This window comes from Acanthisitta chloris, unplaced genomic scaffold (assembly GCF_000695815.1).
Source record: "Acanthisitta chloris isolate BGI_N310 unplaced genomic scaffold, ASM69581v1 scaffold32516, whole genome shotgun sequence".
NCBI classification, from domain to species: Eukaryota; Metazoa; Chordata; class Aves; order Passeriformes; family Acanthisittidae; genus Acanthisitta; species Acanthisitta chloris.
Window position 1 is genome coordinate 25,582 of NW_008678162.1, and position 27,115 is coordinate 52,696.

Here is a 27,115-nt window from a genome sequence, read left to right on the forward strand (position 1 = left end):
AGATTTCTGATTAAAGGACCATCACTCTACCTTTTTGTACAAGGGGGCACTGACTCCTGAGACACTGATATAAAGCTTCAGAAGGAACTGCATTGACTCCTGTACTGAGATGCACTAATATAATTTTTTTGAGAAACAAAGACCTACTGGTTCACCTATGGGCCCAGGTGGTCCAAGGACTGTATTGTCTTCGCCTGGGTAACCCTAAAACAAAGGTAAGTAAGTATTAAAAACATTAACTTGGAAATTCAACCTTGTCTACCATGCACACAAGTTCAAATGCTAATAAAAAACAGAAGGTGCAGTGTATAGATGCTAAAAGTGAATATGATGCCTATGGTTTTAATACAATGGAAATGATAACTACATTTTAACATTCACCTAAATGTCCCAGGGAAAATTAGAACTTGAAAAGCCAAGTATTTGCTCTATTCTCAAAGGCAGATATATTAAAAAAAAACCAACCAAAAAAGAAGAGTATTTGAACAATTTCCATGTAATAATTTCTTTATTTAATGAAAAAAGGATAAACAAGATATTTGACATGAGGAAAAAAAGAAAATTTCTTCTGCTACTTTGAAAAATACATTTACTCTAGAGAAACAAGTGTGCAGAAGACTCCAACACTGAGCCTGAAGTCTATCAAATTTTAAATATGAGATAACTGCCATCCTGGCTAATAAACAAAGTTATCTATTCCAGATATTTAGCAATATTTAAAGCAAAGAGTCTCACATTTTAAATAAGATGAAAGCTCTTTAAAATGCACCAAAGTGCTTTTCCAGAAGTGCCCAAGCAACCTAGACACCTAGCTCCCAACAATTTAGTTTTCAGTTATTGTTTCTGAAAATTCTATAAAAACCTATTTATAACATCAACCACTAAATGTCTATTAGCAGTATTCATTGCAAAACTAGTATAAGAATTTATTTCTCTGTCAAGTGCAACTCCAAGCCAATCTTCATGAAGGGAATCCATGTACCTGCTGGAGTAACACAGGCTTCAGTCAACACACCAATCTGTTTGCAGGATTTGAGACTTAAAACAGCAACAGTAAATTTGACACTAAAATAGCAGCACTGAGGCAACATCCTGTCCCTAACATTTTATATTAACCACAGACATTTGTCCATCTCAGTTGGACTTTCAGGCAAATCTATGGGTGTACTCACAGACTTAGAGTTAAGTAAATATTTAGCTGGTTCCGCACTGATTATTTTTGTCAGCAGTGCTAAGGGCACTGGTGCTATCTGATACAACAGATTGTGTTTCTTAGGATGGGTACCTTGTGTTTTAAAACTCTCAAACACTGCAACAGTACAATTTGGGACTCTGTCTCTGAATGATCAATTTCCCCAGTCTGCATTTCTTTTCATGTTCTCTCACAATATTAATACATACTGCAAACAGTGGCTTTTTCTGTGTGCAGTGGAAAACGATGGGGATGCAGTAACATTTCCTCCCTTTATAATCTCACAAACTGTAGGACAATAAAATCCAACTTCATACCTTTTCTCCTTTGGGGCCTGGGGGCCCTGGGGGCCCCGGTGGACCCTGGTGACCCTAAAGAACAAAAGCAAAGAAAAATTACTTCCAAACCAAATAATTAAAGAGGCAATGAACTCCAAACTTTCTTTTAGCTGCTCGTTACTATTATTTTTTCTGCTTGCTAATAATTCCAGATAGCGATATGACAACCAAGTTAATGGTCCCAGGCTGAGAATGGACTGTGTGCAGGAAAAGCTCTGTGCACAATGAGAAATCACAGGTTCTGGCAGGGCTTAATGCAGGTGAAGGGGCTGGGCTGGTTCTTCCTCCAGGGTTAGGGTCACTGATGGATGTTTCTGTTTGGAAAAGAGACCAGACAGTCTGGTCGATAAGAGCAAGACTCAATCCATCCATGACCCTGATCATAGTTACTTTTCAAGTGAAAATCACAATACTTTTATGTCCTTCATCTAACCTCATTCAATCAGTTTCTCTTACTGAAATGCAGACTGCCTGGCCAGACAGCAAGCAGAGGTGGTGGTGGTGTTTGCTGAACTCTCTTTCTAACGAATAGCTGTAGTAGTTTTATAGAAATTTTATTCACAAAGGGTGAGATACATGGACAAACAAGGGTTTAAAATCTGTGGTAAAAAAGCCCTGAGTTTGCTAGTGAACTCAGAGAAAACAGTCACCATTGCTTGAGGTTCATGTTTCTGAGTAGGCAATCACATGTCATATAAATGTATGAGAGTATCTGGCTTTCCTAAATATAATTGTGCTGTCTAGATACAGATGCCCGTGATACTTGAAATTAGAGTACCATGGACTTATTTTGGGATGTGTGCATACATTAATTCAATTAAAAACTCACCCCATAGCCTGAAATTCCTGCCTCTCCTGCAGATCCCATTTCTCCAAGGTGTCCCTGTTAAACACAATAATCAGTGAGAGAAAAATGACCACCTCTGTAAAGTGTTACAACAATGTCTACTTTAGAAAGTTAGCCTTGGAAAAATCTTCAAATATTGACCTTTGATACCTCAGACAACTTTATTGTTAGGTCCAACTTTCTTGTTAGGTCCAACTTCATTTATTAAAGAACACTGGGCTTTTTCCTGTCCCCTGGAAAAAATGGTCAATATTTTCACCCCTAACCTTATAATCCTTGTGCATAATTAAGATCAAAAGGATCTGAGCTTCCAGAGGTGAGGACAAACTCTGTTTATAAATACTAGTAAGCCAAGACAAGTTGAACGTGGTCATCACCCTAGGAAGTTGAGTCCTTCTCTTGAAAATATTGGCCATTAGATGGCTAACTTTACTTGTGTCCTTCATGTGTTCAGGGACACACTGCTGCATTCAGTGGCCATTGGATTGGGCCCTGGACCACAGAGATGGGCACTTTGCCTCTTTATTTTGTAGGCTGAATGTGTCTGGGCATCTCTCACACACTGTGGAGCAAGGTTGGGGAGCTTATTATGAGAGGAGCTAAAAGTTAATGGAATACACTTAATTCAGTTAACTTTGGATCAGATTCCCATTCAATAGAAGTTGCAGTCTTCATCTGAAACACTTCGTTTCAGCCACAGCTAAGGCTTATTGTATGTGATAGTAAATCCCATGATTTCAGTTCTTGAACTGGAAAGGTTTGATAAACAACCATAGCAGTGAGGCTGTATGTGGAGTGCCAGGCATGAGTATTCCATGGCATGCTCTGCCATCCTGCTCCCCTGATTGTCAGAGGGCCAAAGCATGGGATGATTTATGCCCTGGCTTTCTGTCTAGAATGATGCACAGGTCTTGCTCTGATGCTGAAAGACCAGGGTGTATACTGGGACACACAGGCTGGCAAGGATATCATCTGCATCTCCAGCCACCTCAAAAATATTTATACATACTACAGTTCTGACTTGCCTCTTCCCATGTAGCAACACAATTCTGCTAAACCAGAAATATACAAGCTCTTAAATGAGCATGTTTTGTACAAACCATGGGACCTCGAGTTCCTCTTGCACCTTTGGGACCGATTTCTCCAGGTTGGCCAGAATCACCAGCAGGTCCAATTTCTCCCAGAGGGCCAAGCTGCCCCTTTTCCCCCTGTTGGTGTTATTGTATTAAAAATAATAAGAGAGTGACACTGTTTCAAAATGCAATTTATGCTTAATGAAAATAACAGCATCATTTAATAAGTATTACATTTACTGTATGCAATTTACTGTAATTATTAGAATGCCTGAACCCAGAACTCTGCAGTATAAAAAAAGCTTCTACTAAAGCCTTTCTAATTTTTTTTGTTTTATCCAAAGCTTAACCTTTTTAATAGAAGCAGAAACTGTTCTGAATTGCAAAAGCACATCCTGATACAAATTTAAATTTCCTTAGGTCCTGAATGTTTCTGATTGCAGAATAATGACAATTCTAATTGCTATGGCTAGCAAGAAAAACATTGGCTTGAAGCATGACAGAAAACAGGGAGAGTTTTGGTTCAATGGAATTTTGTAATGTAAATATGAGCTTCAGATAAAAGGAAGGGAACTGGAGAAGATGAAAAATACTACCTTCTTTCCCAAACGGCCCCTCTGACCTGGATTTCCTGGTGTTCCTTCAGGGCCCTATACATTAATTAAAGAGAGAAAAAGAAATTATTCAAAAAGGCCTGGAAACATGTTTAAATTCTGCTCCAAACTGGATAACTAAGTAGGATTTTGTAATGCAGAGAGGGGGGAGGAAAAATGTCATTAACTGTGGTTGTGAGCAAGTTAGTAGGACTGTTTCAAGTTACAGCAGAAATGACTGGACAAGCATCAGGGATCACTTATCAAACTAGTGAAACTGCACTGAAAATAGGGGAGGAAAAAACCCGATAAATCTTGTCCATGCAGAAAATATTACTCTAGGAATAAAATTCCTTCAAGACAAACACTGTTTTTAAAGAAATACAACACGAAAGCAGAGGAAAAGTAAGAAAACCTTGGGGATGTCAAGTATGAAGAGTAAGGCCCTGACACAAATTGCTGTAGAGCCCGAGACCCAACTCAGTGTGTGCTGGTGCCTACCACTGCCCACCTCTTGGTGACAGTGTAATTGCATATGTTGCCTGCAGATGAAGGGGACTATGGAGCTACAGCCCCTCTGCCCTCTAGGTCTCTTCAAAGACTGACTCTTTCAAAAGACTGAATGTGTCCACTGCTCATCAGTTTCAATTTACCCAAGAGCTCTGTGGGTTAGAGGAGGTAATTTAGTTTCAGTTTGCATAAAGACAGACATGTTTTTGGGTTTTCTTTTGGGTCATTGTGGTGATAAACCAGAGTAAATATAGTTTAAAAGATTTTTTTAAGCTTATTTGTTGCTTTGTAGGCTTTTGTTTAAAGAAAATGTACTATCACTCTTATGCCCAATGAAACACTCAGCCGATTGACTATAGGAAACTGATTTCCATGTTTAGACCACGATACTATGATCTGTCTGCATCTCTAGAAGGACATCAAACCAAAACCGTGATATGAACACCTCCAGATGCCAGGGAGGATGAATGGGGAAGAGGGCAGCTCTGCAGCTGCCTTGGGACCGTGTGGAACAGAAATGTGAAAAATCTCCCACTAACCACATCCTCCCAAACATCGAATTGCCAGACCCCCCTGTCTCACTGAGGCACAACAGCACTGCTGATGTTGTTTATTGTACACAAGTATAATTACATACAACATAGATATACCAGGGCTGAGCTGGTTTACAATTATTTCAGTGTATGAAACTTTCAAGCTCCTCCAGAACTGCCATCCCAAAACAGAAAGTCAGAGTGATAACACTATCAGAAACAAAACTTGTCCTGTAGTACACTAAGTGTGCTGAAAACTAAGAGAGCACTTTTTTCCTTCACTAGGAGAGTAGTTCACCATGCAGAACCTAGGTCTAAAGACAGCAGACTGCAACACTGATGCTCAGAGGACACAGGGGACAGTGCTCACAGCCGTTAACAGCTGGCCCTTCAACTAATGTTTACTCAGACTCCATCATCAACATAAGAGCCACACAGAAGGCAGCCAGACGACTGCAAATGAGAACATGATGATTTTTGCTGAGGGAATCTGATGTCTGACTTGCGGCTACAATACTTGCTTTGGAAACTGTGCTCCAAAATATTAGTTCACATTAAGAAGTTGCATACCAACTTCATAGGTGGATTTTATCTCCTACAAGTGATGCCAGAACAAATACACAAACTGATCTAACAATGCTGACTACGAATGCCATTGCTTTTCTACTGTTTGATCTGTGTATGCTTGCTGCCATTTCTCTCAATACATCTATGGTTAACTATCTGTCATTTCTTTCAATATACCTGAAGAATTGATATCTTTTAAAAACAAAATGGAAACATGAGATTCGTTCTCTACTCTCTCCTTACCTTTTATAATGTATGCCTCATGACAGGGTGATTGACAAGGTAAGAAGAGAAGGTCCACTAAGAACATGCCATCACACCACAGCACAGCATTACCATCCAAAGTAGTGCTGCCCAGCATGATAGACCCTCATTTCTGGAAGGCAGTTCCAGCATAGGATGGACAGCATCCATAATATTGTCTTTACAGCACCTTGGCAGCAGTGTAAAAATACCCCTGCTAGGACAGGCAGGACATCCAACTGATTAGGGATCAACAGCAGGAAAACTCTGGATTATCCAATATCTATCATGTGATACTGGTTTTACATCACTTTTGACCTGACTTGTATTCCTTACCAGAGAAGGCTCTGGGCTCTGTAATCCACAGCAGCACTTTATGAAATCCTGGGCTGTTGGTGTCTATGCTGCAAGAATTTTGTAACTAAAGAAACCTCAATGTTCAGGATATCACTTTTTCTAGAAAGGCTATTTTTAGACTTTTGTTTTTTTTGTTTTATTAAAAATGAATGACAGCTAAGCATGTATGTGGTAAGAACTTTGGCACAAAATCTTACACTGGAGTCAAAACTTGTGTGCTCTAAGGTCTAACACTTCATCATTTACAAAGTGACAAAATGGTTCTTTGCCCCAAGAAATTTTAAATCTAAACTAAAAACTAGATAGCCCTGGGACAGTAAACAAAGCCACAACTAGGAAAAAGTGATACAAAGCAACACAAGGTCTTAAAATTTATGGTAGTATATGCCCCTTGCCAACTTCTTTGTGTATTTTTTAAATTGAAAGAACTTTGGGATTTCTCACATACTCCAAATGAAGGTGAGGATAGAGACTAATGACAGAAGGTTGTTTAGAGAGGAGAGATCTGAAGTAGTGGGAGGCTCCAAGTTGTGTGGTATGTGTGTCTGGATGACAAGTGGTGAGGAATCACTATTTGCTAAGACGTCACAGATTTAAGATAGGAAAAGCATTTGTCTCCCCTCTCTACCAATCCTGAAAAACTGAACCACATAAGAAACTTATTTAAAGATGGTCATCTCTAACTGCAAAAAAAAAATAATCAGAAAGTCAAAAATAAAGGAAGAAATGAAAATTAAATTTGCTTACAAAAAGCAAATGAACAAAAACTCCACTTCAGCCTGAGAACACTTACAGGACTGCCCATTACGCCAGGTTCACCAGGGGGCCCAGCAATTCCTGGTAACCCCATCTCTCCTTTTTCACCACATTCTCCAGCAAGTCCCTGGTCTCCAGGGTCTCCCTGGAGAGGAAAAATAAAATTAAAAAAAAGCTTAATCAAACTGCTGTTACAGAATTACTTATTCTTGAGAAAAGAGTATTCTGAATCTTTGCGTTTGACAAAACACACACTAAAACTGATGTGAATCTTACCAGCCAAATTCAGATCAGGCTCAAAGTTAGGGTAAAGTCCTTTCTATCTCATTCATACACTCCCACAGCTACATTTTGCCTCATCCATTGCCAAGTATCTGAGGTTGTCCTCTGTGACATCTCCTGTCCTGGCACCTGCCACAGTCTCTGGCACATCACTGATCCAATTCAGGGAGCAGAGCAGCCTTGCTCTCTCCAGCATCTTAGTCACCACAGAAATAAGCTGTACTTGGCTCTCCAGCTTGCATTTCTTTGTCAAGCTGTTCAACTTTGCAGCCCTTGCAGGGTAGAGATGTACCTAAACAGCATAGGGAAGCCTATAATATATGGGACCTCCTATGTTAAAACTAAGTGTACTCAACTGGGCTCTGTTGACCTGGTGAAACAGGATTAAAAAAAGGAGATTTGGGTCCTTAAGCTAATATTACTGCTTTACAGCTGCTGCAAAAACTTAATGTACCTTTGGGCCATCTTTTCCTTGAACACCATCTTCTCCTGGAGGTCCTGGTTCACCCTTATGGAAAGGAGCAGTTGAAAACAAAGTTACTGCCTACATTACTTGACAGAGAAATATTGCCTTGGAAGAACTCATACTAGTTTTACACTTGCTTATTATCTTTTGGACAACTTTTATATTGCAGTTACAGTTTATTTATCTTCAGTGTCACAGCCCATGAATCTCCAGCAGAAAAAAACATAAAACATGATCAACATTAGAAAAATGAGGCAATATTATGTCCATAGAACACTGGAGATTTAGACAGTGGTACTGAGAGTGTTTGGGTTCAGAGTATACAACATGGAATTACAGTAACCTCAAAAATATACCTATTCTGTCCTGAAACTTCCATGTTTATGTTGATAACTAATATATTGGTATATTTATTAACTTAGTATAGAGCCATGAAAAACTTACCATTTGCCAACAGTATCAGCACCATGGCATTTTAGAATATTTGCCTTTCTCACACATAAAGATACTGGTAATTTTCAACTTTTGATGCAGATAGCATAAATGCAAATATGAGCTGCCCTATACTAATGACATGGTATTTCAGATATAGTGGTATGGTTCAGTCCAGAGCACCCACTGTGGACCAGTACCATGAGTTACCCTTCTCTGAGGACAGGGAGAATTATGGAAAGCACCTCGTTGGAGATTTTGGGCAGGAGGCAAAGATGACAGCAAGGAGCTAATGGAATAAGAGGGCTCAGTGGTAAGACTCAAGTCTGAAAGGATATAGTTTATGTTCTTTTAAAAGCATCCTGGATAAAATCTGCACTGGCAGAATAAGGAGAGGCACATATGCTTTGCAAAATCAAGTGCCAAATGAGCTGTCCAGAGCACCAGAAGCAAATCAGCTGCTTTAGATGGTGGTACATAGAGATAATCTGCTCCGCTGAGGCTGTAATATTCTCATTATCTCCCCATGACATAGAATCATTAGGGCTGGAAAAGACATCCAAGATCATGGAGTCCTACCTTTAACCAAAAGATGTGAAACTCTTAGAAATTTTTCAACATTATAATCACAGAATCATCAAGGTTGAAAGCAACCATCAGGATCATCTAGTCCAACGATTAACCTAGCATCCTGGCCACATGGGCACACTGCTGGCTCATATCCAGATGCTGTTGACCAGCACCCCCAGGTCCCTTTCTGCTGAGCAGTTCTCAAGCCACCGTTCCCCAATCCCTACTCTTTTACTTGCTACAATAGCGCTTTTTTTAGTTAAAAAAAGGTATTAGAAAAATTAGCAAATTCTTATTGAATTATTCTGACAAATCAAGATTTCTCAACCTGAATTTCATTTGTAACATATTTACAGCTTTGGAAGAAGATTTGCACCCACAGCTTACCCTTAAACCTTGGTCACCTGGTTCTCCAGCCTTCCCAGCTGGTCCAATGTCTCCCTGGAACATCACAAGGAAAATAATTGGATTTTAAAGGACAATATTCCTGTCAGTAACAGCATTTACAGATAATGCAGCCATCAAGACAGTAACAATATTTCTTAATGGTTCACTCCCTGTATCACTACCTACCTGGCTAATTAATCAGATCCCTCTGATTTTCCTTTATGCAAATTCAAACAGCACAAAAGAGAATAATTTCAACATTTACCTTTGCTCCTGGTTCCCCCTGCAGCCCAGGCTCTCCCTCAGGGCCAGGAGGTCCCTGCATGGTGCGAGAGCTATTGTTACACATGGTCACCAATAATAATTTTGTAACAACTAAATAATACAGCCAAATTGAAGCAGAATGGCATGAGACACTGGGAAAGATGCATGTCTGAAAAATCAACTCGAGACAATACAGTTCCTTGTTCTTTCTAGACCTCAACAGAAAAAGAAAGGATGGTATAGGATGAGTTCAGAACTGCATTGTGGGTCAGGAACACATTGAAGACTCAGCAGTACAACTAAGCCTGTACCTTTCATCATAAATTACAAGCAGGCTGAGCAAGCATCTATCTTTTGTAAATCTGACCAGCAACTTAATCACTATTTAGGCTTGAAGCCAAGTAGATACAACCTTTGGAGAACAGAGCCCTTTATGGAGGTTTCAGTCCTTGAAGAGGTAATGGTATCAGACTGCTTCTTGTCAAGTTTACATACACACATTCTTTTAATAGTCAGTCAAAAGACTGGATTTTGGGTGACCAAGGAAGTATGTTTCTTTGAGTAAGCCAAATCCCTTCTGCTCTGAGTGAGCTCATCCCTCAGGTACTTCATTACAAATGTAGCTAATACATTTGTCACATTTCTTTCAATGACATATTAAAAACAGAGCAAAAAACAGAAGCAGAAGTTAGTAAGAAGTCTGTCTGCAGCTGCTTCATCTACAGTTTGCAAGGACATATGATTAATGTTGCTTTACTGTCTAACTGCAAGGAGAATGGTGCTTTCAAAAAAAAATAAAAGTTTTTTTCTCAATTAACATTCACCTTCCGTGTGCAGATATCATGAACGTATGCTTAAAGACAGTGCTCACAACAGAAAAAGCTACTTATTTTAGACTATTTTTTTGGTAAAAGCTCTAAGTAAGATTCTCTCAGTAGCTCATGGTATTCAAGTCAGCTGCAGGTAATAAAAAATAATTTCTAAGCACGTTGTCCAGGCTTAATCAGTTGTTTGAGTGTTTGTAATTGCTATGTAAATGAGATAAAGCTCACCTCAAAACCCATTTCTCCAATGGGGCCAGCATCCCCTGGTTGTCCTCTTGGACCCTGGCATTAAACAAAATTTTGGATGCATCATTCAATTAACATTAAATTATATTGTATAGTCTTCAATTTGTCTCTTTCAACTCTTCCAGTTGGCTTAAAGTGGATTTTGTTGTTATTCCTCCTGCATCCAAGTGTATCAAAGCCCCATGATGGCATTATCTGAAGACCTCATTGTCAACCTTGACACACTGAAATAACAGATTTCAAATAATACCACAGATGTCTTTTCTTTTAGACCAAATATAAATTATTATCTGAACTAAGCTCTCCTCTTGATTAACTGAGACTTTGTTTAATTAAGGTTTGTTAGACTGTCTGGTTTGCTTTGTGGAAAATCCTACAGTCTGGTATGGAATTAACTGAAAACAACTACTGTGTGCTTCACCATGGATTTAGCAGCATTTGTGCAGAACAGTCACTGAGGTGTAACTGACAAAAGGCTGGAGACTTTCTGATAATATTAGTAACTATACCATGAGCATTTTATTATAAACCTTACAAGTAAGTAATAAGTTTACTGCAGAAACACATAGGAATTGTTTCCCAAAGCAGCATCTTCAAATTCTCTGCACATGTAAGATCTGGGCTCAGAGTAGGATTTGCGTCCTGAGGGGCAGAAGTTGCCTGTAAGAGCTTACAGCTAATTCTATAGCTACTATGAATGTATGTCAAGACAAATCAGCCCTCTGGGTGTAACCACTCGTTGAACTTTGTGAAAGTTGTATCCATTTACTCCTTTGGGACTCATCTCATACATTCTAAATTCAAAACATTTTGTTGACCTACTATTCTCACGTAAAAGAAAGATGCTGCTACCCATATTTATGATAAAAGCCTTTTAAACAAATATTTACTCTTGTTTCACTTCCTCTTACAGACTGTGCATATGGTTTTGCTCCTCCTCATGACTTGGCAGCAATAATGTAAGTATTTTCTTTCCTTGTAACAGAAATGTAAACTGCATATTACTGACAGAATTTCAGCAGATGCATACATTTTACCCTATAGCATCGTTTGAGTACGAGCAACTAAAACTGCAGTTAACTTCCCACTGAGAATTCACTAAACTAAATGAAATGATTTTCATTTGCAGCAACTCCATGGAATTCCACTAGGCAAGTGTCACAAAGCTTAAGCTTGATTCACAACTCAAGTATTTCTTCACATTACCATGGAACTAAGGCTGTGAGATTGGTAATGTATCTTTCTCCCAAGACTTTCAGATGCCAAAAGTTTATAGCAGTATAGGGATTCTTTATAACCATTACCATCAGGTAATTTGCAAAGAGGGGTTTTACTGAAATGCCTGACAAATAGATAAAGTTCAAGTGTAATTTAGATCAAGCCTGTTAATATACATAGTTCTAATTGCTTATGTTTTTCTGCTCCTCCAGCAACAACTCAGGGTTTTTCTGCTCTGTGCAGTAGTGACAGCAGCTGGGTCACACAGTGACTGGCTGACAGAAGATGAAATCAAGCTGCTTGACAGGGCAGCTAAAAAAAGAGCCACGTGTTTCAATCAGTAACATCTTGTGTCATTTTATCACTTCTTTCTAGCTCCACAGACCATTTCCCAAAGATATTTCACTCCTTCAGCACTTGATAGAAAAGGTACCCTGTTCACAAGATGACTTTTTCTTACTTCTGACTCTGCATATGTAGATTCTGTGATGATGGGTACATCAGAAATATAGGTTGCTCAAGAGTACACTACTTAGATTAGATAAGGCTGATGGTCATTCTATAGAAAGGAAAATTCAAACTTGACCAAAAATTGCAGGAATTTGACATACAAACCTTGCATTGTAAGGCTCTCAGATGTTGCAACATGAAGAAAAGATACAATAAATGAAAGAGACAAAGTAACAGGAATACAATAATAACAATTAGAAAATACATTTTCTGTGAGACATTTTCTGTGAAACATTTTATCACTCCTACAAGCTGGCAGCTCAAGTTAAATAGGCAATTGTATCCGAAAGAAAATTAACCAAAATAATTGTTGGTGTTTCTCTAGCCCCCAAAAACGTGCAATGACTTTCTGTAAGCATGTCAGCCTATGATTAGTAGAAATAATATTAGAAGAAATAATAATTTACTAAAAGTAATATAATTTAGATCAACAGTTCACTTTCAAGCTTTAAATTACTCATGTGCCATTTAATGTGCAAAATTACTTTCCAGAAGCAATGAAAATACACAATTCTTGACAACTCTGTTAGATTTCTGCACTGTAAAATGTCAGCCTTCTCCCAAGTCCCACTAGGACAGCACAGGTTCTTTCACTGTAGTTAATCTCATTTACTCCCAGAGATGGTGCTGAAAGACTATTCCTGTCATGGTTACATCTTGCAGCACTTTGCATATATTTGCTGCAGATCCTGCATGATCTTCTATAACAATATTATCCACATGAAAGTGAGCATGACTTTGAAAACGTAACAAGAATCCATCCAGCAGAGGAATGTCTGAGGTTTATTGCAACAGTCTCTCTTTTTGTTGAAAATTTAACCTGCCAAATAGATGTGGTCCCTGAGTTCCTGAGTAACTATCCTAAAATTTGCCTAAAAGATACAACTAGTATTGGCACATATATATGCATAATACATAACACAGATATCTACCTCAACGTGGCATAGAGCCACATAACACTGTGATCCAGATTCTGTCATGCTTCTCTCTTATGCTGTGCATCCCTTACTACAGTGTTTCCCAACATGATTAACGTGTCTCCTTATGAACAAGTTAAGCTAAGCAAGGGAGGCAGACTCTAGCTCTGCAGTTTTGGAACAACTGCCCCACAATTCCTACCTAACCACAGCTGGCAATACTGAATCTTGCTAAAACAGAGCCTGAATTGCCAGGGAGTTCATATAATATGTGGAAAAACTTTTAAGCAGGCATAAGGATCAACTTACTGGCTCTCCCGTTGGTCCCCTGTCTCCTGTGGCTCCAGGAGGCCCAAGCAAACCCTGGAACAATAAAATAAAATAAATCATTGGAAACAAGCTGTTTCGTATTCTTTGAACAGTCACTTCCTCTCTTATTTCTGCTCACACAGTAACTTACGCAGAAACATCCAAGAAATATGTGCAGCCTTTTCTTCTGGTTGATGTGCACTGTCACATCACTAGCTCCTGTGGCAGGTGAGGAAGTCCTGAATAAATCCTTCCTCAGTGTCTTTTACACACGAATGGATCTTAGCTGACCCACCATTTACCTGTTCTTCATCACTCTCCTTAGCACCCTGTGCTGTTTGTGGGCAGAGACTGCCCTACAAGCTGTATTTGAGATCATCAGTAACGTTCACAGCCCACTTTTCTTTCTGCTCAGTTGTCTCAGCATTTCTGTCTCACACTCTCTTCTAGAAACTGTAGCCACAAAAGTAATAGAGCAGTATCTTGTACTTTGCAATAAATACATTATTTCACATAATTTCAACTCTAATGAAGTTTTGCTTCGTTCATTTCTATATATAAATAAATCTAAACGTTCTAGGGAATGAAGAGGAAATGCAAACCCATCGTGTCGAAGGTGAGAGGCAACAAGCTCCTAAGTCTGAGCAGAAAAGGCAAGAGAATAACAGTAACAACCAACATTTTGAGTCTCAACTGCAACACAAAACCACTACCATTATTGCTTTGTTTCTAATTTTCTGCTTCCTTCTTTGTTGAAAATCCAATACAATTTGGACTGCCTGGCAGCCTTCTTTGTAAAAGAAAATCTCAAATAGAAAGGAGGAATTTTCTCATATATATGTGATATACATTCCACACTTTTCTATATTTATGTCTACATTGATAGCACACATCTACTCCAAAATCTATCAAAGAATTACTTTTCTATGCTGCAATGACTTTCATCATTAGAACTACAACAACACTACAAAAAAAACCCCAAAGAAACTTCTAAGACCTCACTAGTAACCACAATGGCCATTTCTTCTGCAGCAATTTGCTATCATATTGTATTCTGTGAACCACCATCCATGAAAACACTGGTCTTGTAGCAGACTAGATCATGCCACATTTGCCCTCACTTCTGTCCTTGATTCTTTGTACAAATAAATGCGAACTGCACTGTCAGGGGTTTCCAGCTGGTCTCAAGCAGAAAAATTTCTTCATGTCTCAGTGTCAAACAAAGTTTGAGATTTTGTGGAATTTTTTTTTTGTAGAAGTACTAGAGAATTTCATACTCACAAGTGCACCCTGATCTCCTCTTTCTCCTGGATTTCCAGCTTTACCCTGGTCAAAGAGAAATAAGGAAAGACGATGTTGTCTTTAGGTAATTTCCATACACAGCTCAGAAATTAGTAATTACTGTGTTAACGCTTACTGCAAAGATTGGATCTGATACTTACAATGAGCCCAGGGACTCCTTTCCTTCCTGGATCACCTCTTTCTCCCTGATAAATAAACAAAAAAGTGTGAATTCTATGTGCACTTGCTAGATAAGCTGCATGCAGTTGCTGTCAATTTAAATGCTGGGTAACTCTGCGGGAAGTGCAGATTCAAGCTTAGATGGACTCATAATATAATGAGAAAATACCAGAAAAAGGCAGAAATATTCAAATCTCCTCCTGGATGAAATGGAACTCTGTGCCTTCTACCGTGCTGGGTTGGTTTTTTGTTTGCTTGTTTTCTTGTATCAGTTGTGGTCTGTGTCAGTGTTTTGTATAGTACTGAGCAATGCAAGCACTCACCTTAATGCCTTCTGTTCCCATTTCTCCTGGAGGACCATCCAGACCTCTTGGCCCCTGAATATTGAACAAGTGATTTGAAATACTAATTATGCATTATTTTTGGTTATCAGCAAGGAGATGCTACATAAGCTTTAGGAGAGGAGAAACATTCTGTTAGCATGAAATCCAGTTTTCATTGTATGTTAAGTGCAAAACAAAGCTTCAAAGTAAGTTTCTGGTTTGCCAAATTATGAATTTAAGATGAAAGATTTTTTTTTAAAAGTATGTAAACAAAATGTGTCTCTTGGAGCCAGCTTGCAGGGTGGTATTTTCTGCTTTTTCATCCACTTTGAATGCGTGCAACAAACACATATTTAGAAGAATTGAGATGAGCACTACTTATATGGAGTGCTTGCTTTTGAGCATATTATAACTTGTGCATATAAAAATTCTTCTTGCTAGTAAGAGTTTAAAACAAGCAGATAAAGTTCTTGCATTAGCAAATCAGTCTGAGGCAAGAATAAAAGCAATTTATAACTGCAAACTGTTAGACCAAAATGTCTCTAGTAAATTGATTTGCATAATCAATAGATGAACAAAGATAACCTGTTACATTATTGTTAAATAATATAGCAAATACCTATTGCCAAAACATTATAAATTATTATTTAAGATTGGAAATCTAAATCCATTCGCTTACAAGTAAATGAAAAATCTTTAAAAAGGTTATGAACAAAATAGAAAAGATTAGTTTATCCATTCTGACTTAGGAGGCTATTTCCATAGTTCTAAAAATCATGACTGTTTAGGTATGGAACATTGAATTAAAACCAGTTAAGAACAACTTAAAACCAATGATCACTTCAAAGCAAGAGCTAGATAAGTATCAAGACAGAGCCAGGCTCTTTACAGCAGTATGCAGTGGGAGGATGAGACATAACAGCTCTTCTGGTGGTATGTGGGCTAGGCTGGCATCAGAGGGAACCAGTGCACTGCTATGGCAGTGCCTAGAGGAAAATAATCTATTTTTTTATGGTGCATTTCTGAGTTGTAGAGAACCTTATATCTTGGGTCAAGGTTTATAGTGAAGGGCATGCAATCATGACTGATTTTCATAGAGTTGTAATACTGTTGCAGTAACAGGGACTTGCAAAATTACTTGCTTGGAAGCACATCTGATTTAATTTAGATTACTTTCCCCTCAAAAATATCTAACTTCCATATCTCTCTTGAATATTTTGAGAAAAAACATACCAGAATTCTGTTGTCTCTGACTTGGACTTACTGATCCACATCAAAACCTCTGTCAGAACTTATGGTGAACACACATGTAATCTCTGGGCCAAAACTGAACATGACTGACTGGTAACATAGGAAGTGTGTATCCAGATTCATTTAGGTTTTTCTCCTGAAACAGACACCTCTCAAGAACAGGCCTTTCCTGTGAGCTGATATATAATTACAACTCCTGGCAGAGCCAAAAATATCCCACGAGAATTTATCTTGTCAACATTTCAGCACTGCTACTTCTGGCCAGCATGAGAGAGCACAAAAACCACAGGAAAAGGAAGAAGGGCAGGCAGGAAAAGCTGTCTGAATACTTTTGATAGCTCTGTAGTTTGGGACACAGCTTTTTGAGGCAATCCTTGACTTAATCTGGCTACCTTTCCTGTTTTGGTGTAAGCTAGGACTAAGTATTTACACATTTTTTTAAGCTAGAGGAGTAAAGAGGTTACAGAAGATGACACTCTGGGCTACCACATGGCACTCAATGAGAAAGATCCCAAACCAAAGAATACTGAAATCTGGGGGAAAAATCTGATGACTTCAATGTGCTCGAGATCAGAAACAAAACACTAATGGTGTTTTCAAAGGTGATGGAGGCCTTTATAAAAACATTTAGACTGGGCCTTATGTTTAGATTATGTAATTATGTAACCCAATTATTGAATCATTATATAGCATAATTTAAAAGAAAGCTAAACATCTTGATCAAATGAATGTCAGGCTACTGCCCTGCACTTTTTCTGTATCTGCTATCTATAATGCACACAAAATGGGTTGAGATAAAAATTCAAGGCAAATGAAGCAGGTCTTGTGTCCCCTGATCTGAAATGTCCCAAAGAACAGAAGGAAAAGGGACAAGGGGAAGCGTTGAGATGGAGTGAGGACAGTCATTTAGCTGGGGGAATAGAGAGGGAGAGGAACTGTGGCAGAATTACCTAGGGCAACATAGGATCAGTGAAATTGAGAGCACTAAGTTGAGCAGTTACAGGATAGTTTTAGTGTTTCGCAGACATTTTAGATATGTGACCTTTCATTTCTCTTCGTGCATCCTCCACAGGGATAGTCAGGGGATAGAATCTCAAGATGAAATATTCAAGGAGAAAAAAGGACTTGCTTTCATTTAACAGATTTGTGTAGTAAAGAAATTTCTTTCTAGGTTTTATCTTCTATCATTTATAACTACCAGATAAATTCTTTGAACACTTGTTACTTTCTTTTAATCACAAAGAGGGTCCCAGTTTGTAGTATGAAAAGTGAGCTTGTCAGGGGTCTGCACAAGATTTTTAGTCATGCACATAACACTAAAACCTTTCTGCTAGTCACACAGATCTCCATTTCAGTGGAGTTCACATTGACATCCCATGACAACTGATTTGATCACTAATAATTAAGTGAAAAAGTCTACCATTCAAAACACCAACCTTCTGCTATATCATTTTGAACTGAAAACAAAGTAACAGAAACAAACATGATCCTCTGGGCCATGTCTGTCTTCAGTCTACCTTTAGCCAGCCACAGAATAAAGGATAGGGATCCAAGGGAAAGGCAATTTAATATCCTAACAAAAGCACACCATAACATTCCTATAAATAGCATGGTGTGACTCATTACTGGCACAGATTAATTGGCTTGGACAATTTCTTACTATGAGAGATACAGTTGATTTGCCTGCTGTTATTTAAATTAGGTTGCAACAGAGCTGGGGAGTAAGGGCTGCCAAACAATTGCTACTACTTATTCCTTTGGCATAGGTTCAGCTTTGTTTCTAAGATGGAACATTTTACATTGAAAACTCGTAAGATGATAAGCTGTGAAAAAGTTCATCTAAGAGGGCAAAAAGCAGCAATTAACTCTTTTCATTCTTTCTCATCCTGCCTCCTAAATGCTGTAAGAGTGAAAACATAAACACACTATGTAGCTACTTCTCTTTTTTGGTGGTTGACATGGAAGACTATTAGAAAATGACAAAAACTGAGTATCACTTCCTTTGAACAATTAAGACAGATAAACACATTCAGCTGTGGATGTACCACCAAGCACGTTGGACACTTGTTTCACATCACTCTGAAGTGCACAGTTTTCTAGGTTCCATATTCCCTGCTGTAAGAAGTATCAAAGATATCGCTTAGAACTAAGCAGAGATGTCCTTAGGTAATTGAGGTTCTTCAATTGAGGTCTTCTACAGACACAACTGAAGCAGAGACAACCCTAGTGGCTGCTAGAGACATATGTTGCTGTTGCCTGACCCCAAATTTACAGCAAATTTTCTGCATTTTCAAAACTAAATTCCATGAGCTGCATTCCAGGAAAGTAAGAGCAGAAAAATTACTGCTTTTGAGCTCTAAAACACCAAACATCAACCTGAAGAATACTAACTGCTAAGAAATTTAGCACCTATTGGAAATTTTACTTAGGCCTCACTCATTAAACAAATCTAATAATATAGGATCTCTTCCTCTCAAACTAAAAGTTACCATTGTATTAGTCCAAGATTATGGTATGAACTCCATAATCTTGCTAGTAAGCAGAACCAGACGCTGACATTTTGGTTTACTTTCACACATTAGCAAACAAGAACAACCAAAAATCATGTGACAATGACTTCATGGCTGCTTACACTGCCAGTCTTCTAGACTAATGTATTTCTTCCTTCTGGTCACAGAGAGAAATTCCTTCTCTTACATACAGATATTCCCACCCCCAGACTGTCATTCTGCCATCAAAGTATCTACAAAACTCCCTCTGTTTTCCATGATATTAACAGTAAAAAATAAAGTGTGGGTCATAAAAGGACCCAACCTTCTACATGATTCCAGATAAGCGCATCAAGTCTCAAGCATGAGCTGAGAAATGTGCTAGCACTATGCTTAGTGCCATATTCCCTCAAATCCCCTGGGAGTGAGATGCTCCACAGACTCCTAGACAGCCTGCCTTCAGCTGGCCAGAACTCCTGGGTGTACTGGAGAGTGAACAGCTGGATACTCTCAGACAGAACTAGGCTGCTGGGTAATCTTGGATGTAAACCCACTGCTGAAAGGTCCAGAATTAATGAAGTGAAGGAATTCTACTCTGTGACAGTACAGAAGCAGAGGGTCAGTGCTTCTAAGACTTCCCACAGATTCCAGCTGTGAAGATGGGATACTTTCTTGTTTCAGTAGACAAGGAAGGGGAATTTCCATATGCTTCCATTTAACTTCTGTATGTGACTGTGGCATGCATTTTCCTGATGCCTGCCACACAGAGTTCAGGGTTCTGACACTTCTCTTCCTGAATCCAGTGACGAGAAACTCTAGGTTTCAGGGCACCTCAGATATTTTCCTTACATGAGATTTCACTTCGGGCCTGATATTTTGATCTTGAGAGCAGGCAAAATTCTCAGTGTCTTCAGTGCCACGATGATGGACCCAGACTCTTCTCAGTGGTGCCAACCAATAAAACAGGAGGTAACAGACAAAACCTGATGCTTAGGACCCACCTGAATATGAGGAAGAACTTCTTTACTGGGCAGTCACTGAGCCCTGGAACAGATTGCCCGGAGAGGCTGTGAATTCTCCCTCACTGGAGGTGTTCAAGAACCATCTGGACACAATCCTGAGCCATGTGCTTTAGGATGGCCCTACTTGAGTTGGAAGGTTGGACAAGGTGACCCATTGTGGTCCCTTGCAAACTAACTGATTCTGTGATTCTGTGTTCTGTACATGGGTTACATATCAGAATCATACTTGCAATACACTACTCTCTGCTCTAAGTAACATGAAAGATCAATATTACTTACTCTTCTTCCCTTAGGTCCTGGTGGCCCTGGTGGTCCTCGTGCCCCTGAAGGTCCCTGCGTGTTAAACAAGCTTATTATTCATTCTCTTCTATACAGAGATTTCAGAAAATTACAATGCTCATGTGCCTTAAGCAACAATCAATGCAACGAATGCAAATCAATCACTTTCACCCATGGTTCAAATTCAATTAATTGTGTTAATATAATTTATCTAAAAAAAATCTAAATAAGAGACTCTATGTAACTTTGTTCTGATAAGAAATCATGATGTGCCTGTTGGATAACTTACTCCTCTCTTACTCATCCCAAAATTTCTAAACGATACTTATATTTCAGCAACATTATGTTAACAATCCACAAATAATTTGTGATGAAAGGTTTTTGTCCATACTGAAGACCCATAGTAGACAAAATTAGAACACAATTATACCCAGCAAATTAGAATATAATTTATTTTTGAGTAATGATGAAGATAAACACATAACAAATATACTTAAATTATATTAGGCATCAATGAATTTTAAAAAATGTTAGGCAATTATTAACCATCCTTAAAAAATTATATTCCTCTACTTGTCTCAACCAAGTGATTTTTAAATGGATGAGTAAATGATATAATTACTTTTCCCATCTCTCATGGATCATCCTGGTAATGAGCAGGTGGACAGACTTTGTGTCTGATGAGTAAATTTTCATGACAGTTTTATAGACTGCAGTACAAATTAGAAACCATTCTTAGCTTCAGCATAGCAAAAAGACAATTTGAAAATGATACATTTTATGACAAACCATAGCATCATTCTATACCTACAGGTAAACCCTCTGGCCCCACAGGTCCAGGGCCTCCTGGAGGTCCTGAGTACCCCTAGAATTAAAATAAATACAGAAAAGATAAAACAGTTTTATCAAAATTGTTAACATAACAACAATAATAAATCCAGTTACATACCTGAAAAACTGGAGCTAAGTTCATAAAACATTTAATCTTGCAAAATTTATTCCATAATTTTGTTTAAAAACTAGATATTTATTTGGATATATCCCAATAATCATTGCAGCAACCTAAGATGTTTTCCCTCATACAGGGTTGAGCTGGCAGGGACGTACTGAAATTAAAGATGCTGAGTTTTAACTGGATTTCAAATCCTCTCGTGAAGGCTGTGACAGTGGGAACAGAAAACCAACATATACTTGAGTGGGCAGAGCTAGCCAAGACAAAATGGCAAGAACAACTCTTGTCTGAGGACTACAATGACTTACTACTGGGAAAAGTTTTCAGTGCTATGACTTAAGTGGATTTACCTATGGCTGTAAGCATTATTAACAGTTTTTAAAAAGTAGTTAATAAGATTGTATCCTATATTAATAAATCCTCATTTATTAATCTAAGTAATAAGATTTGGTTTCATGGATCAGAAACAGCTGGTTGAAGGCAAATCTAGATTAAAGAGATTTAATGAAATACAGAATGCTTCAAAAAATCATTGGCTCCTGCTGCATGGGTCATTAAGTCGGTCTGTAGCCTGAGGGTACTTGCTCTCTTCTTTGCCAAAGGATGTCCAAAGAGTAACTAATTCAAATGCTCAATAACAATGTCCATTTCCATGGCAAGAATATTACCCACTGCACCATGCTCAGGCCCACATCTGCAGATCCTATGTCAGGCCACTGAGATTTCACCCTGGCTGACCACACCAATGTCAGATGGTGCAGGCTGCAGCATGTAGTAATAAACTCACTGTCATCTCCTCACAGTTAAATCTTTAAGTTCTCTCTATACATTCTGGAGCCCTCAATGTACATGCACACACAACACACAATGCACATACAACACACAATGAAGCCCTAAGAAACACTTTTTCTCAAGAACTTCAACATGAATGCAAACATGGGCACATGTGTACAGTCTCATTTCTGTACTCCAACAAGTTAACCTGACAGTAGCCTGTGAAATGCTGCATGAAATGCTGCATACAGATTTGGGACAAGTGGTGCTGTCAGGAAGCCAGTCCTCTCACAAGAGTAGTGCCCAGGAGCTTTTTAGGTACTACTGGGCAGTGGAATTAGAGGTGATGCTAGTTACTAGTCTATCTATTAGATTAACCTTGGTTACCCCAGATACACAGGAGTTTGTTATTTTTCTTTCCCTCCTTTAATTTTTTGTGTAAGGCTGCTTAAAGCCATTTTACAAAAATGCAGTTACTCCTCTGTTTCATTCAGCAGATCATTTTGCAGTATCACAGCCACAGAAGGGATAAAGCTGTTAGGTGAAACTTTGTAGGACCTACCCATCATAAGTACTACTCTTGTCCATAAGTCTTGCACAGTCAGAAGGGTGAGAATTTATTACTCTTTTGGAGAGTCAAGTGCCTTTATAGGTAACATACTTATACATTACTTATAACTTACCATGACACCCTTTTCTCCAGGAGGACCTACTGGTCCTGGACTGCCTCTATCTCCCTTTAACAGAAAAAAAAAAAAAAAAAAAGAAAAAAAAAAGAAGGGAAAAAAAGAAAAAAACAAGGAAGAAAAAAAGAAGAAAAAAAAGAAAAAAAGAGAAGAAAATAACAATGAGTGCTCTTTCCTTGACTCATTCCATGTCCAGTGAGCACACCTGGCAGTGCATAACACTACTGGTTCAGGGACTGCCCTTCAGAAACTGTGCAAAGACCTTTTTAAGCTTCTTTTGAATTTCTGCACTCCTTCCTCCTACAAGCCCACCTGTATTTTGAAAAGATGATAGAACTGAATTTCTCTGTCTTCCATTTTCCTACAAAACTGAAGAAGAGATTTGGTACTACATCAGTCTCTGAGAACTGCTGCCAGCAGATCCATTTCTTCTCTGTTGAGTGCATCACATTTATAGTTATGTTCCTTAATCCATAAAATTCAGGAGAGCAAGCAAAGAAAAAAGAAAATTTTTTCCATCTCCCTCCTTTATTCAGTATGTGTTAGGAAAGCACAGGTCTAAAAGCAAGGTCAGCCCTTCAGCATCTGCAGAAGCAATTGAAGTAGGGGAAACAGGAAGGGTCTCTTGTCTTACAAACTTTTTCACCTTTTATTCATATAACACCCAGCCCATATATCAGACTTGGTTGTAGATTATCCGCAAAAGATCACACTTTTTATTGCAGACAGCACACATGACATAGGGATAACACTGCATTTTATGTTGCATACTGTAATTATGCTGGAAATACGTTTGTAATTTAAATCCACATAGCACATTTGCCTTGTACTATTTAATCCATAAAAGAGGAAGACAATAAATTCTACAGAAACAGCATAGCACTGACAATTATGGCACCATGAAGAAGGTTCCTTCCATTTATTAATGATAAGTTAGTCTTTTACTACCTTTTCCCTCCCTAGCTAAACTAGCAGCAGTATCACAAGGTAATCTTTGTTGCATCAAGTGTGATTATAAAGAACAAGCATCAAATTCTAAGATGATATTATGATTAAAACCATATGAGACTTGTATAAATTTTAGTTTTAACAAGCAGTGCTTTCCACTAAAGTACTCCTTTCACATATTATATAAATGATAATCAGATTTTCATTAAAGTTCTAATATTTTATTAAGACTTTCTCAATAACATATCTAAAAGCAGCCACCACTCTAGGTGAAATAATTCCGCCCTGCAGGGAAGAAATACAAATGATGCTGGATAATTCTGACAAACAATTATGTTTTTACTATAATTGAAGCTGACATGCAGTCCAGTAATAGTTTCCTGTTTTCCAGTTTTAAAATCCTTCACCTAAATAAAACCATGTCAAATGTGCTTAAGCTATTTATACTATTCTAGTTGAGTCTGCCAAACTTTGCTTTCATAAACAAAACTGTTACTGCACAGTAGACAAAATTGACAATCTTTTTTAAATGCAGCCAGATTTTACCTCTCTACTTTTGTCTTTGTTATATAGCAGTACAAAATCAATGACTACTGTGTACAACAAGTATAATTTATGCCAGTTCCTCTAAACCAATAGCAGTGGATAGTGACATAATACAAGCAAGACATCAAATCTGTCAGCTCTAAGTTAACTGTGAAGTAAAATCAAGGATGTCTGTTACAGACCTCTAATAACAGCATTTGGATCACCACTTATTATATACTTGTGCTCTGAAATACCTACAGGAATATTAGTTCTGACAGTGGTCAGTAAATGATCTTTCAGCACTATTTTATCACCCCAATGGCTTTCAAAGCTGATTTTTTGCTGCTGAGTAGTCAGATACATGATTGTACCTTTTCACCAAGGCTTCCAGATGGCCCAGCTTCTCCAGGTAAGCCAGCTGATCCCTGCACAAAAGGAAAGCAGACTTTTATCAGCACGATGTCTGTACTAGTTCATGGCTGGCAGATCCCGAGCAACAGAGCATGGCACATTTCCTCATCCCAGAGAACCTCTAGTCAATCATACCATCATAATAGCATCAAGGATGGAGGAGACCTCTAAGATCATTAAGTCCAAATGTTGACACTTTGCTGTAACCCCTAAACCATATCCTCCAGCACCAGATCCAGACACCTCTTAAACACTTCTAGGGATAGTGACTCCACTAACTCCCTGGACAATGTATTCCAGTGCCTGATCACCCTAGCAGTGAAAAATATTTTCCTAACATCTAATCTGAATCTCCCGTCTCAGCTTATGACTGTTCCCTCTAGACCTTTCACTGCAGACATGACAGGAGAGACCATCCCACACCACTCTACAACCTCCTTTCAGGTAGTTGTAGACAGAGATGAGATCACCCCTGAGCCTCTTCTCAAGGCTAAACAAACCCAATTCCTTCAGCCGTTCCTCGTATAACGTTTTCTAGGCCTTTTATGAGCCTCATTGCCCTTTGCTGGACTAGATCAATGTCCTTTTTAAAGTGAGGGGCCCAAAACTGAACACAGCACTCAAGGTGTGGTCTCAACAATGCAGAATACAGGGGGATGATTCCTTCCCTAGTCCTGCTGGCCACACTATTTTTGATACAGGCCAAGATGCCACTGGCTTTCTTGGCCACCTGTGCACACTGTTGGGTCATATTGAGCTGCTGTCCATCAGCACCCCTAAGTCCCTTTCTGACTAATAACTCTCAAGCCATTCCTCTCTCAGCCTGTAGCACTGCATGGGCTTGTTGTGCCCTAGTACAGGACCTAGCACGTTGCCTTATTGAATACCCTGCAGCTGTCCTCACCCTGTTGATCTATCCGTGTAAGGACACCTCTTCCATGCAGAAGGATCACTGTATCTAGACACAACAACAGTAAATGACTATTGCTAGAAAAGAAATTACATTAATTAAATCATCATACTATGCTACAACCTAAGATCTGCCAATAAGCTCAGTCTTGCTCTGCTTAAAGTTTCACAAACATGAAATTAAAGGTGTAGTAGTAACATAAAATTAAAGTGTAGGCTAGTGCTTCAGTCTGACCACAAATTTCAAGGGGAATAAATTCCGTGGAACAAAGTAAAATCCAGTCAAAACAAAATTATCTTGGATTAGGTGTTGCCAGAATTTTCCCCTCAAGTGTTGTAGCCCCAAATGTCATTGAAGTCAGGGGATCAGAGCCTTTCAGTCACTCAAAAATGAAATAACTCTCTCCTGAGTTTCCACTGGATAGAACAATTACCACCATATAGGATGGGAAATATGAGAGAAAGTGCTTTTAAAAAGCTTATTCTCAGTGCTTGCATTACCCCCTTTATTATGAAACTTAAAAGAAAGATAGATTATAGTGCAAGGTCCCAGTTGAGGAAAGTATGGCACATTGAACTTGAAGAAAAAGTACTAAGTGCCTAGAGTACATCACATGGCTGCTCTTCGAACATGGCAGAAAGGTGGAAGCTCCTAAAAGTCACATAATACACAACTGTACCATGACTGCAACACTTCAAAAAGAAAAAAACAGTCAATTCAAACATTGGCATTGCTGTCTCTATGTGTGTAGGAAGAAACTAGCTTAAGGAGCACTACACTAGCACTTAAGTGATTTTTTAAAAAAAATGTAAAAAGCATTACTTTTTAAAAAGCAAAATGTAGCTTTTATATCTATAATACAATTTGGCCTCAAATACTTTAACAGAAGAGGTGCAAAGCAACTAAAGTTTTATGATTGCTTGTTTTCTTGGACGGCTACCTACTCTGGAAATCCCACAGCTTAAATATATTGCAATGAGCCAGTGATACAGCTGCCTTTGAGGCTAACAATACCGGCACAAATTACTTTCTGGAAGGAAAGAAAGAGATAAACAGGCATTGCTATGACTGCTGGACTGATATATTAGGTGTGGGAACTTGTGTATCATATGTCAGAACTGAGATGTCTCTTGGCTTGGCAGCAGTCACAGATTGGTCCTGGTGATATTGGCACTGAGGCAATGGCCCAGACGTCACTGGCAGGAATGAGGGACTTTTTGTGATGAACTCTGAGAACAAGAGCTACCACTGCTACCAGTGACAGCCAACAGCAAGCCTCAGTATGAGGCAGAAATCTGTGAGACAAAGAATAACCCTGTACTCTTACTTATCAAGATAAGAGGTGTGGAGGTACAGTTTCAAAAGGCTTAAGACTTATCACTTCTGTTCTCTTATTCCAGAAAGTACAGAAGGCATAATCAGAGCCAAGACGAAACTCAGACATACTCTCTTTCCACACAGACACTCCAGATCTCCCAGCCAATGCCACACTGTTCACAGGACTGAAGTTGCTGATGATCAGAAAGATGGGGAGCTGTACATTGCAGCAGCAATGAACCATTTACTGTACAGCCTCTGATCAAGTCCTCTTTTCAATTCAAAAGTACTGTCTTCCTGACTTGCTTGCTCTGGGCTGAAAGAGCAGGA

At 38.7% G+C, this 27,115-nt stretch overlaps 1 protein-coding gene across 1 annotated transcript in view; it reads right to left on the reverse strand.

The window, feature by feature from the left end:
* Positions 1 to 27,115, reverse strand: part of COL24A1 (collagen, type XXIV, alpha 1) — a gene marked incomplete at its 5' end in the record, with an annotated part of 128,336 nt that overhangs the window by 22,119 nt on the left and 79,102 nt on the right. Inside the window, 18 exon segments of the mRNA XM_009076774.1 lie at positions 148 to 204; positions 1,510 to 1,563; positions 2,360 to 2,413; positions 3,478 to 3,585; positions 4,047 to 4,100; positions 7,047 to 7,154; positions 7,746 to 7,799; positions 9,147 to 9,200; positions 9,412 to 9,465; positions 10,463 to 10,516; positions 13,435 to 13,488; positions 14,716 to 14,760; positions 14,877 to 14,921; positions 15,219 to 15,272; positions 20,260 to 20,313; positions 21,071 to 21,124; positions 22,669 to 22,722; positions 24,519 to 24,572. Of these exon segments, the coding sequence (XP_009075022.1) occupies positions 148 to 204; positions 1,510 to 1,563; positions 2,360 to 2,413; positions 3,478 to 3,585; positions 4,047 to 4,100; positions 7,047 to 7,154; positions 7,746 to 7,799; positions 9,147 to 9,200; positions 9,412 to 9,465; positions 10,463 to 10,516; positions 13,435 to 13,488; positions 14,716 to 14,760; positions 14,877 to 14,921; positions 15,219 to 15,272; positions 20,260 to 20,313; positions 21,071 to 21,124; positions 22,669 to 22,722; positions 24,519 to 24,572 (1,065 nt within the window).